The 20802-nt window shown below is 40.9% G+C and overlaps 1 protein-coding gene across 3 annotated transcripts in view; it reads right to left on the bottom strand.

The window, feature by feature from the left end:
* The window catches only part of sptlc2a (serine palmitoyltransferase, long chain base subunit 2a), a 48828-nt gene extending 28395 nt beyond the window's left edge, over positions 1 to 20433 (bottom strand). The window contains exons 1-7 of one of the 3 annotated variants that reach the window (XM_082974864.1): positions 19927 to 20433; positions 8463 to 8669; positions 7345 to 7499; positions 5966 to 6114; positions 3784 to 3908; positions 1365 to 1458; positions 108 to 213 (exon numbers count right to left, since the gene is read on the bottom strand). In XM_082974864.1, the coding sequence (XP_082830990.1) occupies positions 108 to 213; positions 1365 to 1458; positions 3784 to 3908; positions 5966 to 6114; positions 7345 to 7499; positions 8463 to 8669; positions 19927 to 20073 (983 nt within the window). In that variant the 5' untranslated portion in view covers positions 20074 to 20433. The remainder of the gene's footprint in view (positions 1 to 107; positions 214 to 1364; positions 1459 to 3783; positions 3909 to 5965; positions 6115 to 7344; positions 7500 to 8462; positions 8670 to 19926) is intronic. The other 2 variants (XM_045718542.2, XM_014196119.3) reach the window with 2 other exon arrangements.
* Positions 20434 to 20802: the final 369 nt, after the last annotated feature.

Here is a 20802-nt window from a genome sequence, read left to right as displayed (position 1 = left end):
TTTTGAAGCTCTGAGTCTGTACTTTTATAAAATATAAACAGATTGACTTAAGCTCACATGGAGCTGTACCGTCAGAAACAAAGTTGAAATAGCATGTAAAAGACTACCTGTATATTCCCTCCACCAGTATGAGGATCTTCTTCCATGGCCTGTGTGTTCTGGGCTGGCCGTGGACTATGGCGTCTCTCAACATCTTCTCCAGACTTTGCATGTCTGGCAAGACACACCAGGAGCACACAGTTACAGTTTCCACAGCAGAAAAAAATCTTCATTAAGATCTGACAAGAGACCATGGCCAGCCCTAGCCTTTTGGGGGGCCTAAGCGAGATTTGAGTCTGGTTGCTGGCTGAACCAGTCTCAAATCAATCCATATGAAATGAAAGGCAGGGATGCAAACAACACCAGTTGTTCCCATTTTCTGCAATTCTACCCATTTTGCCATGGGATGGAGAGAAATCTTTGCAGTTCTAAAGCTAATTTCCTGCAATTCTACATATTTTGCCAATACTTATTCCATGTTAATGATATCTGAGTGAGTTCAATGTGGGGCTCCTAGAGGTCAGGGACACTAGGCACCTGCCCTGCATATCCGGTCGGTATTCGGCCACGATTACTACAAGTTTATATAGCAGGCTAGACTAATTTACCAATCTAAAAATGATTAGCTGACATACTATTGAGTGACTGTCAGTGACTGACATAAGTGAAAAACTGCTAATGCACTACCAAATTTCTAAATTGCACATTGTGTATTCTACTATTCTAACTCTCAAAAGTAAGTTGAGACCAGACTGAAATTGCCCGCAGGACACCAGTTGACAATCCCTGATCTAGAGTCTTCAGATCTCATTAAAATATCAGTTTTCCATTCAGATGGTCTCCCTGCCCTGGACCAACAAAGGGAGATTATCAGGAAGGGTCATTGCCATATAGATAACCTTTCCAGCTCGTGGGAACACATATCCGGAGCTTAGGATTCTGAACACACACACACACCTAAATGTCACTGCTGGGACTAAACGGTTTAGACCAGCGCAGTTGTTCCCAAACTTTTCTAGAGCCTTTGGGTGATGATCTGTACACTGTAGAAACAGGGGGGGGGCAGAGATAAAGGACAGACCCATTGTAGCATGTGGGACAGATAAGGGATGTATAAGCCCCACCATTTTGGTTGAACATGAACAAAGTATGGAGGGGATAAAGATAAGGGACGAACCCGATATTGCTGTGGGGACAGCGATAGAGGACGGACACGGTTTTGCAGTGGGGACAGCGATAGGGGACGGACCCAGTGTTGCAGGGGGGGAAGAGATAGGGGATGGGACCGTGTTGCAGGGGGGGACAGAGATAAAGGACGGACTTACTGTTGTGTTTGAAGACACGGATGGTGGACCCAGACAGCCTGGCTCCCAGGACCAGAGAGGCATGGTTCAGCTCATCACTTAGGATTAGACAGCCCTACAAAGAGAGAGAAAGGAGAGCTTGTCTACTAACACTATTTCTATGCTTTATCAATAATTAGTAAAACCCTAACCTCACCATCTTGTTTCGCAATCCTCACAAGGAAGAAAGAGAAAAGAACGCGTTTTCTTTTTCATGCCCACAGTCAAGTTTGGAAACCTCACACTCGCTCTCACAGCAACACAACAGAGTTGACCTCTGTCTGCCCTGGTGATGACCTTTGTCCTGACAGAAAGGAGAGCTGTGATGTGCTCCTGGCGGCAGGAAACACTTCCCGTTGATAATATGTGGTGTTGTCGAGACTCTCCCGTGGCGTACGCACCACCCAGGTCTGGAGGTCACCTGCTGGCGCCATGGTGACACACACAACCTCCCGGAATGTTGTTGTTATGGAACGGGCTGTGCTCTGAACATTATGACAACACCACACACCATGCTGGTATTAAATATCTCCCCCTATTGCAATACAAACACACGCTCTTCCTCTCATAAACTCTTAACAAACACACACACCTTTGGCAGCTGTGATCCTGAAAATGATAATGTTCCAAGGTGTGGTGCAGGCAATACTGAGAGGGCAACACAACAGAGACCGACAGAGCACACAGTGCCAGGGAGAGAGGGAAAGAAAAGTAGAGAGGCAATGAGTGAGCGCCAGGGAAAGTGAAATGAACAGAGAGAGGGTGAAACTAACTGAATGAGAGAAGGAAGAAAGATGTCTCTAGAGGAGATTCGGTAGAATAATGAATGCCAGAATTCAGGCCTTCCTAACTGAACACAACATTTTAAGTAAAAGTCTAATTGGATTCCTCCCTAAAAGCTGATATATAGATATATATATAAATAAGAGAGAGAGAGAGAGAGAGAGAGAGAGAGAGAGAGAGAGAGAGAGAGAGAGAGAGAGATCCTCCACACCTTGGCCACCAAACTCTCAAAGGAAAAATATTTGCCTTTTTTATAGACATTCAAAAAGTATTTGATTCCATATAAGGTATGTTCTTAAAATGCCTTCAAAGTGGTATAGGAGGAAAGGTCTATGATATTATTAATGTTGTGTAAACACAATTCTTTAGTCAGGACAGAGGGGTAAGACAAGGTCGCAATATTAGTCCAAACTTATTCATTATTTATATAAATTAACTGGCTACCATATTAAAACAATCTACATCACCCTAGAAGACAAAGAAATAAAGTGTATTTTATATGCCGATGGCTTAGTAATCTTGTCACCAGCAGAACAGAGGCTACAACAAAGCCCGTCCTTGCTAGATCAGTATTGTAAGGACTGGGCACTATCCATTAATATAGAAAAAAACTAAGTAATGATCTTTCAGAAAAAGTCCAGATCCCAGGAATGTCAATACCATTTAATCCTAGGAGAAATAACCCTTAAATACACCACCAACTAAACTTATCTTGGTCTGACTAGAAGTTTATCAGGGCGGTTTGACATGGCCATAAAGTCTAACAGATAAAGCATGCAGAATATATTTTGCAACTAGAAAGACCCTGTATATATTTAACCCACCAATTTACAATATACATCATGGGATAAAAGCCCCACTGAAATTTTACACTTGGAACTTAAAAATATATATTCTAGGTGTGCACAGAAATGCCCCAAACCTAGCCAGTAGGGAAGAACTTGGGAGACAACACCATGTCAAAATCAAAGAACTCAAAAGGAAGACATTAACAACTTACAGACTTAGTGACCATAGCCTGGCAATAGAGACAGGATGCCATAGAAAAACATGGAAGGTCAGTTGAAGAAAGACTATGTAAACACTGTGGGTCGCTTCCTACTCCACTGCTCTAAATATGACTCAAGAGATATTTATCTCCTGAAATTGTAAGAAAATGTTGCAGGATTTCTTGAACTGCCCGTTGAGGAGAAAATCAGAAATGTTGTTAGAAGAACACGTTGAGACAGTATAATAATATAAGAGAGACAATAGCTACTGCCATGTCATACACACGAACTCTTGTAGATTTCATTTCTCGACTATTGCTGTTTATTTTCTTTTTTGTGTATTATTTTCCACGTATAATTCTTTTGGTTGATATATATTATTATTGTTGCTCAAAAATATTGTTAACGTATGTAATACTTCACATACATTACCTTTGGCAACAGTGGCAACCAGCCATTCATGCCAATAAAGCATTTATTGAATTAAGAGAGAGAGACAGAGAGAGAGCAAGAGCGAGCGAGCGAGCAAGAGAGAGACAGATGCAAAGACAGTGAATCAGAGTGAGCCAGAGGCTAGAACATAGCAAAAGACTGAGAACCCCTGGTGTTTGGGTAGCATGTCATACTACCTTGCCAGTAAGGGCAGGGATGTTCATCGAATTGGTAGCGAAGCCCATCCCGAAAGCCATGGCCGACTCCACGCCCAGGAATTTAGCAACCAGCTCCTCCATCTCCTCATGTCTGTCTAAGTTACCTAAGGGAATTTAGGAGATACATCAAAACTCCCATAGACACATACCTACCTACTGATAAGATTCAGAAGAATAACTGTGTGTTATTCATTATAAAACAGTTGTATGATACAGATGGCTTAGGGCTGAGTCGAAGCCTCTGCGTTCATCTACCAGCCAAAACGGAGTTATAAGGCGCAAGGGTGTGGCGATTAAATTTGTTTTTATAAACAAATGGATATACGTTTACTTTATAGCAATAAGTTAATATAAACAAAAATCAAATCTGATAGAGTTAATCTCAGAGCCTGAGGATTAATCCTTCCACTCACTACTGGGTCGTTCCACCTCAAAAAGCACAAGAAAGACGATAACACCCACCATCACAGATTATTCTGAAATTGTTTCTGTAGTTGGCAACAGATACAATTAGCATTCCTGAAACATTATTTTCTTTAAACATAATTTGATCTCTATGAAATTAAGCTAATTGATTACACCCAAATTTGCCCTTTTCATTTATAGGATTCAGATCATATTCAATAAATATAGTACTCAACATCCGATTTGGACCAAACTTCTTCCTACCAATGAGTAAGACATGAAGAATCCCCCAAAAAGGGTCTAGACTCCCCACACCCCATGCCAATCCCAACCCAACAACCAGTATAAGTGCTCTGTTTGAAAAGTAGTATGAAGCTGTGGCTTGGAGAATTGCTTCTCCATACTATGTCATGTATTCCTAGTGAATTTGTAATGGAAGTCGCTTGCAATATTTACCATAAAGTAGTAAGAAAGTAACAGGTTTTAACCACTAGATGCCTGCTATATCGCCACACAGTTTTATCCATTTTGCTGGTGTCTTGTGTTTATTAAGTAGATCATAACATTTCGTTTGCAACTTTGGATTCTAAACCAATAGATTTGGCTCATTATGGAAGTAAATTGTGTGGTTATCCTCACAAATCAAGCCAGTCCTCCAAGCAATACAGTTTATCCTTGTCTTAGCAACCTAATGCGTCAACCCAACTATTTTTGAATTGTCCAACAAGTGGCCGCTCTCTGAGAGGGCTCTCCCTATGCAATTCTCAGATGAAGACTATTCCCACAAACCCAAAACTTTGATGGAGAAATGGGCTTAGGTAATCAAATGTGGCAACACTAACAAAATAATGAAATGTATGGCAGTCTTATGTTTTTCAATAAAATGATCAGGAAATGGCTCTATATGTATTGTGATTAGTAACATTAAACATTAAGATAACCCAATACCAATGGAAAAACACTAAACAGTGTTTGTTTGGGACTTTTACCATTGAAGACCATAACATTGAAACCATTAGAACTACTGTAGCCTAACAGTTTGCCTGTTCACCATTGGTCTAACAGTAACTAAACCAGACCTCTTTTGAAGGGAATAAACCTCACACAAAAGGGTTTCCTGGACATAGATTAAGCGTAAAAGAAGGAAACATTTATTTTCATCATGAGCCAAATCTATTGGTTTTCTACCCAAAGTTGCAAAATAAATGTTGTGATCTATTTACTAAACACAAGAGATCAGCGAAATTGATAAGAGTGTGGCGGTATAGCAAGAAAAGCGGCATCTTTCATTTTGGGGGGGGATTCCTCATGTCTTACTCATTGGTAGGAAGAAATGTTCCAAATCGGATGTTAGGCACTATATTTACTGAATATTATCTGAATCCTATTAATTAAAATTGCCAATTTGGGTGCAATCAATTAGCTTAATTTCTCAGAGATAAAATTACATTTCAATTAAATAATGTTTCAGGAATGCCAATCCCTGTTTCTAACTACAGAAACAATTTCTGAACAATCTGATGGTGGGTGGCATGGCTTGCTGAAATGACATGGAACGACTCTACTGTGAAACACAAATAACTTGAGGGTGTGAAAGTGAGATAAAAATGCTTACATTGGACTCATTTGTAAACATTCAACTTTTACAGAAAAAGGAGGATTGTGAAAATCAGTGCTCTTTTACCGCTCTCTGTGTGATATGAATTAAACTGTGGAGAGTGTATTTACGCGGCATGTATGTGTTACCAGGCCATACCCATCTCCTGCCTGGTGCTGGCCACGCCCACCCCGTACTTCATGGTGACCTCAGCGGACGCGTCAGCACAGTAACCCGTGTTCTCAGCAAAGCCCAGGTAGTTATAGGAACCCATGTTTATTACACCTTCAACCACTTTGCCTGTGTAGCTGAGAGAGCGAGAGAGAGAGAGACACACAGAGGGAAACCGAGAGAGAGAGAGAGATACAGGTAGTTATAAGACCCATTACTCTGTATAGCTGGGACTAAAAGGGGTGCCAAACTTATTTAACCTTTATTCAGCTAAGCAAGTCAACACACATACTTGACCTTCAACAGTCTCTTGACTGCATGTTTATCAGCCAGACGCTATAATGACATGATGCTAATCACACACACAGCACCAAATCAGAATACAACCATTTAGTTGACAGTTCCAATCCAACAAATCATGGCCTCAGGTTTTGTGGTTAGTCTTTGTTCTCTCTTCCTCCTCATCCAAGGCTTTTACCACATCCTTCACTATAAGGAACTGCCGCTTTTCTGACCTTTGCTGTAGATTAGTGTTGCTATCTTAGTACAACACAGACAGAAAAATAAACTGCAGGGTGAGTTCCCCTCTGGTACCAGGGCTGGGTGTGACACTAAGGCGTGGAAGTGGGCAGTGTGTGTAAGGCTGGCTTTTGTTCCAAACAGCTCTACCACACCTGATTACACTCAAGTTAACACTATATGGGACACCCTGTTTATAACACATTCCTAACAATGTCACACATATGTCCTAATCGTAGTGCAAACTGAAAGCCATGATTAGTTGATTATTTAGGCCTAATCAGGTGTATTTTTACTGGACTGGAACAAAACCCTATACATGCTACGGCCCACCAGGCATGGAAATGCCCTATCTAACCACTGATCTCAGACCAGATTACCCTAACCTGATTCCTAACGCTAAACAGAGGGCTAATGTTCTCATCTGGCCCTGGATCAGTGGTTAGGACCTTATTTTAGCAACTCTATGGCTACGTCTCAAATGGTCCCATAGGGCTCTGGTCAAAAGTAGTGCACTATGTAGGGAATAGGGTGCAATTTGGGACACATCCTGTGACTGTAAGTAGCCTTGGCTTGTGTGAGCCGGAAAGGCCCATAGGAGCCTATGTCCCGTTTCTGTAGCGTGAGGCAGCTTGGTGTACAAGTACACCCCCTGGACAGGACGCTAGTCTATTGCAGGGCCTTACCCCCAATCTATTTCCTTAAATGTTGAGTGCCAAGTCCCATTTTTACAGTATGGTATGACTCGGCCAGGGATCGAACTCCCTACCTTCCAATCTCAGGGCCGGACACTAATCACAAGGCCAGAGTTGGTTTGTCTTTTTCCCCCCTGTAATTATGACACTCACTCAAAGGTCCAGTTGTAATCAGGTGACACACGTTCCACCAGGTCCACCTTGGCCCCCGGGACACTGCAGATGGGTCGGTTCCAACTGTCACGGATCCGCATGTATAAGTTCCTGGTGTAAAAGTTCTCAAAGTCCTGGTAAAGTGGGACAAAGTCCTGGAGACAGAACATATGGGAGAGGGAGACAGGATGAGGAAAAATAAAATAAGTAGTATTCCCATTTCCTAGTATAGACCACACACATACTATGTTAAGTGACCTGTTACGTTAGCATTTATTTCAGACTCCGACTCCGACGTCACGCCAGCCATATTCTGTGTACTATGGCACATTCATCCACATTACACTAAGCATATAGGCTGAGCTCACAGTCAAAGTATAGTCAAACATGTACTGTTCTAATTAGAGTCTAAATCTCTCCCTATACGCAGAGGTAAACTTAAGTTTACACATGACTGAAAAATCCCCGCAGACATTCAGCTTATTTCACTTTCTTCAAACCCAACAGTGTCTGAGGCAACAAGAGTAGGATATCCTTCAGGCGATAAAGTTTCCTCCTTTCCTCCTCCAGAGGTAACCGAGTGCCAAAACAATGTCCTGAAACTGTTCTTTTACGTGCTGTGAGTGAGTGAAGGTCTGTGTCGTACATTAGGACATAACAACCGCCTTCTCACATTCCTGTTTACTAGTGTATGTCACAATGAATGACTGTTGTGTTACGCCAAAGGACCAGTGGTTTTAATTGGCAAAAGCTTTCCTTCCTTTTTCACAAACATTCCATCTATAGAGTTTTTTGATATCCTCCTCAAAATCGGACTTCAGTGCCAAAATAAATGGGTCCATGTGTTACAGTGAATGCTTCCAAGTGTAAAATGTCAATGTCGAAGGTAACCTCCTTTTCTCACCTCAAAAGTAAATAAGTTGAACAAATAAGTTGAACATATAAACACAATGTAACGTTTGAAATATGAAAACATCTGACGACCTAGATCATTTTTTTTGGAATCCCCTTAACAAATAATGACGTTGATGAAGAAGATGAGAATAATGGAAATGACAATTAATAACGTTTATCAAACAAACTGAGGACCGAGCCAGGTGAGGTGGTCATAATCGTACCCTCTGCTCCTCCCTTTCGCGGGCAATGTGACACCTCTCGATCTTCCAGTCCCGGAGGAAGTCTCGGAGGTATCCGAAGATGGTGAGGATGCCGTAGCCCATGTAGGTGAGGACCGCCACCAGCATGGGCGTTTCCTCAAAAGACTCGATGAAGGGACGACTGTACAGGCCCAGGCTGCTGCTGCCATTACACGCTGTGTGCTGTACCTGGGGGGGGAAGAGGTGATTTACACTGACATTTTAGTAATTTAGCACGGTTTTATCCAGAGACACTTACAGTTAGGGCATTCACATTAAGACAGCTAGGTAAGGCCGCCACATATCACAGTCAGTAGCTAGGTTTCCGTCCAATTGTCGACAGATTTTCAGGCAACTATTCAAAAATCTGCACAAAAACAATATGCGGATTTTACCACCAGATGTGTTTCCATCAAATTGACTTGTTGCGGGTAAAAGGTTGTGCGCGATGACGTAATGCGCATAAAAATAACCGTTGTGGTTATTCTCAAGTACCGAATTAAAATGTTAAGTTAAATGGGTTTCCATCACATTTTCAACTCTACTAATAGTTTTGTCACGACAAATGTTGCGTCATATAGCGAATGTGCCCACTCTGGGCGGTGCACGTGTGCTCTAACCAACAGCTTGCAGATACAGTGCAGGACAGGTAGCCCTACTACATGATGAGATTATTATGGACGTAAGAGCAAGATCAGTTTTATTTGTCAAACAGCAGCCAAGCATCCATCATCATGTCATCAGAATAAGACCCTCGGTATGTATTGGAAAGGAGCATCAAGCTCATCACCTTGCACTTTCACCACCCTGTGACGTTCATCATAATGTATTTAATCTAAAGCCTATCAAACTGCATGCTCTCCTGACTAGTCGTAGTGGGAGGACCACACAACATATCATCACGTGACTCCAAGTTTACTTCCAGTGTGTCCACTGCCATTTCTCACATTCTTAATTTTACATACACAAAAAGATCCCACCTTGTCTAGCTTATTTTGTTTCGTCGACATTTGGAAAGTTTACCAACAAATTGGCAGTTTCCATCAGGCCTGTCGTGACATTTTTTTAGCATACATGTACTTTACTCGCATTAAAAAGGTTAGATGGAAAGCTGGTTATAGTAACCTGGTTCTCTCAATAAAGTAGTCTAGTTATCAACACAGTCAGTGCTAGTAGTAAAAGGCAAGTGTGAGTGTTATTCTGGGTTTTTGGGAGATGGTGAGATGGGGTGGTTGGGATGGAGGAAATGTCAATTCAGTTAAATTACCTTTACTCATCCCTTAGGGGCAATGTCAACAAAACAACCTACTGTAAAGGGTCTTTCCTTTTGATTCCAATCACTTTTTGTCCATACCCCTGTTGATTTTAACAAAACTTCCATACATATTTGCAAAGAGTTTGGTTTGCTTTTTGTTTTCATTTTTGCAATGTAAAATTATTGTAATAATGATATCATCCAGGCCCATTGACACTGTAAATGACATGAGTTTCATGATCTGGAAATGTGAAAGTCTCACATGTACGGGAAATACACATTTTTCAAAGCACTTGGATCATAGTAATAACAAGCTGTTGCATGTTTTGTATAAAAAACATAGGAGAGATATGTAAGCCATGCCTTCTAAGGTCTCACATACACGTTTCAAAGCACTTGCATGCCACCATCTGATGTCTTTAACTCACGCAAAATGTAAATGAATACTTGTCTGGCAACTGGCTCCGAGGTGTCTGCATAACCTAATTCCTGGTCATTCAAATTCAAATGACAATTTCTGTCTGTTCCCATCATCACCGAACAGAATCGTAGTTCAGTAAGTGGTGACTAGCCTATGTGGTCAGTGAATATTATTACAGTGTTAGCACTGTGAGAAAAGGAAGTGAAATATTCAAAATAGCCTACAGAGCTATGGGCTAGCTATGTTTTTACACTGACCATATGTAAAGCACTGTTGCTCTGGCTGTCAGATTTGTGAGTCAAATAAAGGGAGGGGATGCTCCATGACTGAGTGTGTGTTTCTGAGCACTCTCCAAGCAGATACGACACTCCTAACCAACTCACATGAATCAAACATCTTCCCAATGAAATAAATCAAAACAACGAAATGCTGCCACAGATCTACACATGGATTATTAAAACAAGTAGGCCTGCATTCAGCATTCCCAGGGCCACCCATAGGTCAAATGTATGCATGCATAACTGATGCTTTAATCGCTTTTGATAAGAGCATCTGCTAAATGGCATATTATTATTATTATTATTATTATTAGGCCTGTATTCTGCTACGTTCCTCTTTTTAATAAACAAACTACAGTGGATGTCGGAAGTTTACATACACTTAGATTGGAGTCATTAAAACTTGTTTTTCAACCACTCCACAAATTTCTTGTTAACAAACTATAGTTTTGGCAAGTCGGTTAGGACATCTACTGTGTGCATGACACGTAATTCTTCCAACAACTGTTTACAGACAGATTATTTCACTTATAATTCATTGTATCACAATTCCAGTGGGTCAGAAGTTTACAAACACTAAGTTGACTGTGCCTTTAAACAGCTTGGTAAATTCCAGAAAATAATGTCATGCCTTCAGATGCTTCTGATAGAATAATTGACATAATTTGAGTCAATTTGAGGTATACCCATGGATGCATTTCAAGGCCTACCTTCAAACTCAGTGCCTCTTTGCTTGACATCATGGGAAAATCCAAATAAATCAGCCAAGACCTCAGAAAACATTTGTAGCCCTCCACAAGTCTGGTTCATCCTTGGGAGCAATTTCCAAACGCCTGAAGGTACCACGTTCATCTGTACAAACAATAGTACGCAAGTATAAACACCATGGAACCACGCAGCCGTCATACCGCTCAGGAAGGAGACGTGTTCTGTCTCCAAGAGATGAACATACGTTGGTGCGAAAAGTGCAAATCAATCCCAGAACAACAGCAAAGGACCTTGAAGATGCTGGAGGAAACAGGCACAAAAGTATCTATATCCAGAGTAAAACGAGTCCTATACTGACATAACCTGAAAGGCCGCTTAGCAAGGCAGAAGCCACTGCTTCAAAACCTCCATAAAAAGCCAGACTACGGTTTGCAACTGTACATGGGGACAAAGATCATACTTTTTGGAGAAATGTCCTCTGGTCTGATGAAACAAAAATAGAACTGTTTGGCCATAATGACCATCTTTATGTTTGGAGGAAAAAAGGGGATGCTTGCAAGCCGAAGAACACCATCCCAACCGTGAAGCACGGGGGTGGCAGCATCATGTTGTGGGGGTGCTTTGCTGCAGGAGGGACTGGTGCACTTCACAAAATAGATGGCATCATGAGAAACAAAAATTATGTGGATATATTGAAGCAACATCTCAAGACGTCAGTCAGGAAGTTAAAGCTTGGTCGCAAACGGGTCTTCCAAATGGACAATGACCCCAAGCATACTTCCAAAGTTGTGGCAATATGGCTTAAGGACAACAAAGTCAAGGTATTGGAGTGGCCATCACAAAGCCCTGACCTCAGTCCTATAGAAAATGTGTAGGCAGAAGTGAAAAAGCGTGTGCGAGCAAAGAGGCCTAGAAACCTGACTCAGTTACACCAGCTCTGTGATGAGGAATGGGCCAAAATGCACCCAACTTATTGTGGGAAGCTTGTGGAAGGCTACCTGAAACATTTGACCCAAGTTAAACAATTTAAAGGCAATGCTACCAAATAATAATTGAATGCATGTAAACTTCTGACCCACTGGGAATGTGATGAAATAAATAAAAGCTGAAATAATTAATTCTCTACTATTATTCTGACATTTCACATTCTTAAAATAAAGTGGTGATCCTAACTGATTTAAGCCAGGGAATTTTTACTCGGATTAAATGTCAGGAATTGTGAAAAACTGAGTTCAAATATATTTGGCTAAGGTGAATGTAAACTTCCGACTTCAACTGTATGTGATTGATATACAACAGTCAACTTCTACATCCAAAGATGAGGGCCAGTTTCCCGGACACAAATTGCTAATTTAAGCCAAGTCCTGAACTAAAAGCTATTTCAAATGAGATTCTCCATTAAGCATGCTTTTTAATTCAGGACTAGGCTCAAACTGTGTCAGGGAAACCAGGCCTTAAAGACAGCACTAGCCTACCTTTAGGCTATTACCTCTTGTCTGGACAGATCAGGGTTCCCCAATTGGTGGCCTGTGGGCCAAATTCGGCCCGCTGGTGATTTTATTTGGCCTCCCAGGTTCTGAGCAAAATAAATGTATGTTTTATAGTTTACTGTTATTGGACATAAAATATTAAAATCACCAGAAAATTAGCTTTTAAACTAAGGAAATTTGTTCCCAAGTATTTCCACAAATAAATAGTCAGTCTTGTGATCGTATCCTAACGTAATCAAGGTTTGAAATAACTCTGTTTTTGTCAAATACTATACTGAACAAAACATTTAAATAAATTCATTAGGCCCTAATGTATGGATGTAACGGCTGTCGTCGGGGATAGAGGACCAATACGTAGCAGGAATGTGGATGCTGATCTTGATATTTATTTTAAATAAAGAGAACACCAAAACAACAAAATGAAGAACGCACGAACAACAAAACAGTCTTGTCACGCTCACACAGGCAAAACAAGAAACAATCTCCCACAACACTACACCAAACAATTACCCATATATAGGACTCTCAGAGGCAACGAGAAAGCACCTGCCTCCAATTGAGAGTCCAACCCCCCATCAACCTAAACATAGAAATACAAAACATAGAACATAGACCAAAACCCAGAAATAAATCAAACACCCTACTACATAAATCACCACCCCGAACCACATAAACAAAATACCCTCTGCCACGTCCTGACCAAACTACAATAACAAATAACCCTTATACTGGTCAGGACGTGACAATGGATTCTACATGACTGGGCAGGGGCGCAGCCATGGGTGGGCCTTGGAGGGCATAATCCCACCCACTTGGCATCTAGGCCTCACCCACTGTTGATCCACCCCCTTTTTTGCATATGGAAAGTTTCAGGGATTTTTTATTTCAGCTCATGAAACATGTTGCATTTATATTTTTGTTCAGTGTATATCTGTTTGAAATTGCTGCGGTCAATTTGTAGTGTACAACTTATTTATAACTATTTATGGACCCCGACCATTAATGTAATTGGGGACACCTGGCCTAGCCTATACAGTAAATCAAATAAAGGTTTATTGGTACAATAGGTTAATATGTGAGAGACATTTTTACACACACTGCAAACTGAAGTTTGAAACACATACAGGAGTGGCCTTTGAGTCTTTCCCTTGAAAACTAAAGCCCCACACTGCTTTGCAACCACATGTGACTAGTCATGCTTCTCTCTCCCATACCTCAGAGGCTAGCAACAGTGACATCCACGTGCACTACAATCAGCTTGGGGTCAATTACCAGACCATGCATTCCCCTCCCTCCCGCTCTCTGCCTTATGAAACGCCTGGGAAAAGGAGCTAGTCTAGCTACAGCAAGTAGGCCTAGGCTAGGTTAAATCCTTGATTCATTTCCTTGTATCTAAGATCTGTTTGTGATGTCTTGGCAATGCCTTATTGAATTGTCAGTGTTTCTGACTTCCAATGCAATGATGTAACTGGAATGATGAGATAGATGTTCTTCTATGTTTTTGTTTTATTATTTCACTGCCATACTGTGTTCGATCTTGTCTAGCCATCTTGTCTCAAGATGACCACAATGGAAATAAGTTCCAGACTTTATTGTGTGTTATCCTCCATGATTATTAATGTGCATGTATGGCTTAAGTTTTATGTGTGCTTGTTTTTTTTAAATGGTCGAGTTAATAAACCAAACTAAACTAAAAATGCTCTACCTAGAAGATCACACAGTTGGTTGAGCATGGCGCTTGCAATGCCAAAGGTCGTGAGTTTGATTCCCGCTGGAGCAAATGTATGCACGCATGACTAAATCGCTTTGGATAAAAGTGTCTATATAGGGCAAGACATTGATATAGCCAACTTGATAGAATTGTCTCTGAGAATTTTAATTTAGATCCATCTTAAGATATGTTGTTGACTCATGAAAGAGATGTTATCGAATTGCAATACACTAGGCTAATTAAAAATAAGTCTGGATCAAGGGGTGGAAAATTAATGAACAGAGCTCTGTTCCTCTGTGTTCCCTCTATTGAAGGAAAGTTAGGGAGTCGGGGAGTACAGGCTAGGGATTTGGGGAGTACAGGTATAGGGTTGTGGGGGCTGGGTTGGCGCCCCCCCTTGGGTTGTGCCGTGGCGGAGATCTTTGTGGGCTATACTCGGCCTTGTCTCAGGATGGCAAGTTGGTGGTTGAAGTTATCCCTCTAGTGTTGTGGGGGCTGTGCTTTGGCAAAGTGGGTGGGGTTATATCCTTCCTGTTTGGCCCTGTCCGGGGGTATCGTCGGATGGGGCCACAGTGTCTCCTGACCCCTCCTGTCTCCGCCTCCAGTATTTATGCTGCAGTAGTTTGTGTGTCGGGGGGCTAGGGTCAGTCTGTTATATCTGGAGTATTTCTCCTGTCTTATCCGGTGTGAATTTAAGTATGCTCTCTCTAATTCTCTCTTTCTCTCTCTCGGAGGACCTGAGCCCTAGGACCATGCCTCAGGACTACCTGACATGATGACTCCTTGCTGTCCCCAGTCCACCTGGCCGTGCTGCTGCTCCAGTTTCAACTGTTCTGTCTGCGGCTATGGAACCCTGACCTGTTCACCGGATGTGCTACCTGTCCCAGACCTGCTGTTTTCAACTCTCTAGAGACAGCAGGAGTGGTAGAGATACTCTGAATGATCGGCTATGAAAAGCCAACTGACATTTACTCTTGAGGTGCTGACTTGTTGCACCCTCGACAACTGTGATTATTATTATTTGACCATGCTGGTCATTTATGAACATTTGAACATCTTGGCCATGTTCTGTTCTAATCTCCACCCGGCACAGCCAGAAGAGGACTGGCCACCCCTCATACCCTGGTTCCTCTCTAGGTTTCTTCCTAGGTTTTGGCCTTTCTAGGGAGTTTTTCCTAGCCACCATGCTTCTACACCTGCATTGCTTGCTGTTTGGGGTTTTAGGCTGGGTTTCTGTACAGCACTTTGAGATATCAGCTGATGTAAGAAGGGCTATATAAATACATTTGATTTGATTTGTGACCAGGGCCTAAAACTAACTTTTTGTATACCAGCCACTGTGGCAGCCACTCAGATCTTTTCCCAGCCAAATGTTTTCCCCACAATAATTACACACACAAAAAAACAGATGAGCATGTTCAGTAATGTAAAAAAATAAAATACAAAAAATGAATGAATGAATGAATGAATGAATGAATGTAAGACTTAATTTAATATTCTGTGACCTGAGTCTTCAGAGACAAAACATTTTTAGCTGCCCCTTTAAGGTTACCTTGGTAACAGGGCCACTCAGGTCTTCACATATGCCTGTGAGAATTTCACTAGAAGGAATCCAGCTTTTGTCGAATGAATGTCAGATTTGACACTTCATATCAGGTTAGAAGAATTTACGCAGTAGGTCAGGAGAATTATCATAACAGGTTAATTAAGAGAAATAGTTTAAGGTTAGGAAAAGGGTTAAGGTTAATTTAACAATAATTTGGTTAAAATATTTTTGACAATTACATAAAAAATTTAAAAACGGATGACCATGCTTTGTAATGTTTCTAAAACAAGAAATGTATTAGTAAGAATGTGGTATATTGCTCAATTTCATTTCAGTTTTTGTGACCTGAGTCTTAAATCTACACTGGAAAAAAAATAAAAGTGCAACATGTCAAGTTTTGGTCCCATGTTTCATGAGCTGAAATAAAAGATCCCAGAAATGTTCCATATGCACAAAGAGCTTATTTCTCAAAGATTTTGCATTTCGCATTTCGTGACAAAAAAATCGAAATATTCCATTACCGTACTTCGAAGCATGTCAACCGCTGTTTAAAATCAATTTTTATGCCATTTTTCTCGTAAAAAAACAATAATATTCCGACCGGGAGTGGTGGTTTTCGTTCAAAGAGAGAGAAAGTAAACATTGAGTCGACTCGGGCACGCGCGCCCCGTCCCATTGTCCTCAGATCGGCCACTTACAAAATGCGCTACTGTTTTTCAGCCATAGGCTGCAAAGCCACGATTCAGCTTTCTGGCACCTTCTGAGAGCCTATGGGAGCGTTAGAAAATGTCACGTCATGCCAGAGATCCCCTGTTTTTGTTAGAGATGATCAATAAGGCCATGAAATGGTCAGAGAGAGCGCTTCCTGTTTGGAATCTTCTCAGGTTTCGGCCTGCCAAATGAGTCCTGTTATACTCACAGACACCATTCAAACAGTTTTAGAAACTTTAGGGTGTTTTCTATCCAAATCAAACAATTATATGCATATTCTAGTTACTGGGCAGGAGTAGTAACCAGATTAAATCGGGTACGTTTTTTATCCGGCCGTGCAAATACTGCACCCCTATCCCCAACAGGTTAATTCTATTTTATGATGAGAAGGCGTGAAAAAACTGGGAAAATATGCGTACTCTCTTCATGAAACATCATTTTTCCACCACCATGCTAGAGTAGTTAATGCTAGTCCTGAAAGTAGGATATCACATTCAGCCAATCAGGTTTCAGCATTCTTTTATTTAGAAACTTTCAGTTCAGGGCTGTGGACAAATGCGAAGTAGACAGCCCTCACCCCGTAAATTAAGTTTTACATAGTCACATCCAAGTTTACCTTCAAATTTCTATGGCCAAGCGAGGGAGAATGTTGATCTGATAGGCAACGTCCTTGGTGGAAAGCAAGCAACCTAAAGCTATTTATCTACCTAGCAAGCTAACATAGCACTCTTGTCAGGTAGCTAGCTACAGACATTTACATTTTAGTCATTTAGCAGATGCTCTATTCCAGAGCGACTTAAAGGAACACTTAGGGTTAAGTGCCTTGCTCAAAGCCATAGATTTTTCACCTAGCCGGCTCTGGGATTCAAACCAGCTACCTTTTGGTTACTGGCCTAATGCCCTTAACCGCTAGACTACCTGCCGCACCATAGCTGGCTAGCTAGCTTTAGAGTTTGGTTATTTATTCCAATACATTTTCGAATTCCCAAAAATATGTTTATGTAGCTAGCTAGTTCCGTTTTATCGATTCATCACAATGGGTCTGAGCCACTTTGAGCATCATATTCCCATTCGCCAATTCTAAAATGTATGTACCAATTGTCATTCTTGAGTAAAAGTAAAGACACTATACCTTAATAGAATTGACTCAAGTAAGTCACCCAGTAAAATACTACTTGAGTAAAAGTCTAAATGTATTTGGTTTTAAATATACTTAAGTATTAAAAGTAAAAATTATTTAAAATTCCTTATATTAAGCAAACCAGAGGGTACAATGTGTTTTTATTTATTTACGGCTAGCCAGGGGCATGCTCCAACACTCAGACATCATTTACAATTGAAGCATTTGTGTTTAGTGAGTCCGCCAGATCAGAGGCAGTAGGGATGACAAGGGATGTTTTCTTGCTAAGTGCATGAATTGGACCATTTTCCTCTCCTGCTAAGCATTCAAAATGTAATGAGTACTTGTGTGTGTCAGGGAAAGTACGGAGTAAAGTAAATTATTTTCTATAGGAATGTAGTGAAGTAAAAGTTTTCAAAAATATAAATAGTAAAGTAATGTACAGATACCCCCCAAAAATGGCTTAAGTAGTATTAGAAAGTATTTTCACTTAGATATTTCACACCACTGACTGTGACTTTGTCCTTGTGTTTCTTGGCCCGCTATATAATTTTGTTCACACACACTAGGTTGTTTTTCAATGTTACTTTCAGTTTGCTGCAACAGTCTGCTGCTTGGAAGACATTTGCAGTTAGATCATTTTTTTTCTAGCACAGACAAGCAAGTGCCCAAGTTGCTATGGTAACGACCCGTCCCTTAAAGTGGCAGCTGAACATTTGTCTCACCTAATGATTGTGTATGGATCCATCCTAAAATATTTTATTAATGAACTTTTAGTAATTTCTTATCATTAAAACACTCAAATACTTATTCTCCTAGATTTATTTGTGTGCTTACATTTCTTCTTAGGAGCAAATCATGAACTGCTTGTAAAAAATGTAAAAATAAAGCCTTTAACTATAATAATAAATAAGCCATACTCAGCCTTTGTTGATTCTTGATGAACAGGTATAGAACTGTTCATCTGTTTGTACTATTGTATCTAAATGATTTATTTTAACATGCATTGGTTAAGACAGGTCATAAAAATGAAATGAAATTATGCAATTATACTTCTTACAAGTAATACATTTTTTGTTTTAGAAAAACAGAAAGCATTCTCATTCTAGGTGTGTGTGTGTGTGTGTGTGTGTGTGTGTGTGTGTGTGTGTGTGTGTGTAATTATGGCCAAAAAAAATTATTTTGGCTGGTAAAAGATCTGAGTGGCTGGCAGATTTTTAAAAATCGTTTAAAAATCGTTGCTGGTGGACCAAAAAAGTGAATTAGTTATGCAACATCCGGGACTAGTATTAATTACTCTAGCATGGTGGTGGAAAATGGCATTTCATAAAGAAAGTATGCATATTTTTGGGCTTTCTCACCATTAAATGGAGTTAAGAAGGAAATCAATGACTTTGCAGCCTGAATGTAAAGTGTTTAATGTACAAACCGGTGGCTGCATAGATTCCCTTTGGACGGTAAATGAAACTGAATTGCGCCATCTGCTGGCCTTTGGGCTAATGGCATCAGTGATTAATTAAATTATTGTTGACATTATAGCTAGCTAACTAGTTTGTTGCAAATTGTTTGTAAAAGAGAAAAGGCTAGGTAGAAAAGCAGCAAGCTGGCTACACTGCAGATATAATTAGCTAACACTGTGGGATAACATTACCAATGAAGGCTGATGGGAGGAGCAATAGGAGGACGGGCTCATTGCAATGGCTGGATTGGAATGAATGGAACGATATCAAAACACATCACACATATGGAAACCCCATGTTTGATTCCATTAATTCCATTCCAGCATTAGAATGAGCCCGTCCTCCTATTGCGCCTCCCACCAGCCTCCACTGAACGTTACATAATGCTAACTTTCCATTATTACAAATCTACTTTGATGAACAGTTAACGTTAGTTAATAAACCAACTAAAATAGTTGGCACAACTGTCATATGTCCAACTTGCTGAACTAGTAGACTCAGTAACGTTGGCTTCTGCTTGCGGGCAGTTGTTTAGCAAATTCAAATAGGTGTCAGTAACGTTAAAGCTAACAATAAAATAGGTTAGCTACATTTCAAAACATAGCAAACTAAATGCACATAACGTTAGCTAGCTACATTGCTAACAATAGTGATTTTCAGCTTGGTTTTTTCGGTTATTCAGATAAGCCTCACCACTTCCACACCATCCATCCATTCTCCATCCATACAGTGCGCTTGGGCCTCACCTTGTCCTCGGGATAGCAGTACATCGGCTGCTGATGATGGTAGTGGTGATGGTTTTTTATGAAGCCGTTCCTGCCCGGTTTAACGCCGTTCTTCACTCGGTGACAAACTTGTCCATTCGCCGGCTTGTTCGCGGAGCTTTCGGTCATCCTTGCCTATGATTGTGGACGCTACAGTAACTTGCATGTATCTGGCTAGCACAGAATGGGGAAGTCGTTTTTGGTGCCTGTCCGGGTTGTGCGCTCGCAAACCCACCCAAAAAACCACAACGAGGACACAGGGGTGCATTCAGCAAGACAGCACGATGCTCAACCTTTAATTCAACATAACGGTTCTAAATGTAACTTACTGAACGAGTTTCGCGATTTCAAATGGTATCCCCCGTATTGATCATGCCACACCCACCAAAGAGGAGCAGACGTACCTCAAATGATGTTGAAGAACGGTGCGCACCGTTTTGGGGAAACGTGTTGTTCAGTATAAACCATCACACAATGTAGCAAATCGTTGAGATGAACTGAATGCAACCCCTGAAATTCCAGCCGCTGCAATACCGGAAATAAACGCCCCTAGCAACCAGCGTCAGCCTATGGTATTGCGGCATTCAGGAATGGGTGCGGTTTACCAGCCTTCAGATAAGAAAAGGGAGTGGTCCTCTATAGTGGAAATGAACTGTAGTAGCCTCTACTGTTTGGGCTTTCTGACATGTGACATAGGGCTCACCTGTTCCCACGGTGTGCTAAATTAATGTTACCTGCCATTTGAATTTGACCAAGAGCTTGAAATCAGATATTCTTGTCAAATTCTGAGTGGTTGCCTTGTAAATGGATGACACACTAAACATAATTGTTAACATAGTGGGTGTTAATAGTTAGGTT

The sequence above is a fragment of the Salmo salar genome, chromosome 01, assembly GCF_965601325.2.
Source record: "Salmo salar chromosome 01, fSalSal1, whole genome shotgun sequence".
Taxonomy (NCBI): Eukaryota; Metazoa; Chordata; class Actinopteri; order Salmoniformes; family Salmonidae; genus Salmo; species Salmo salar.
This window is presented reverse-complemented; position numbering and strand designations above follow the sequence as displayed.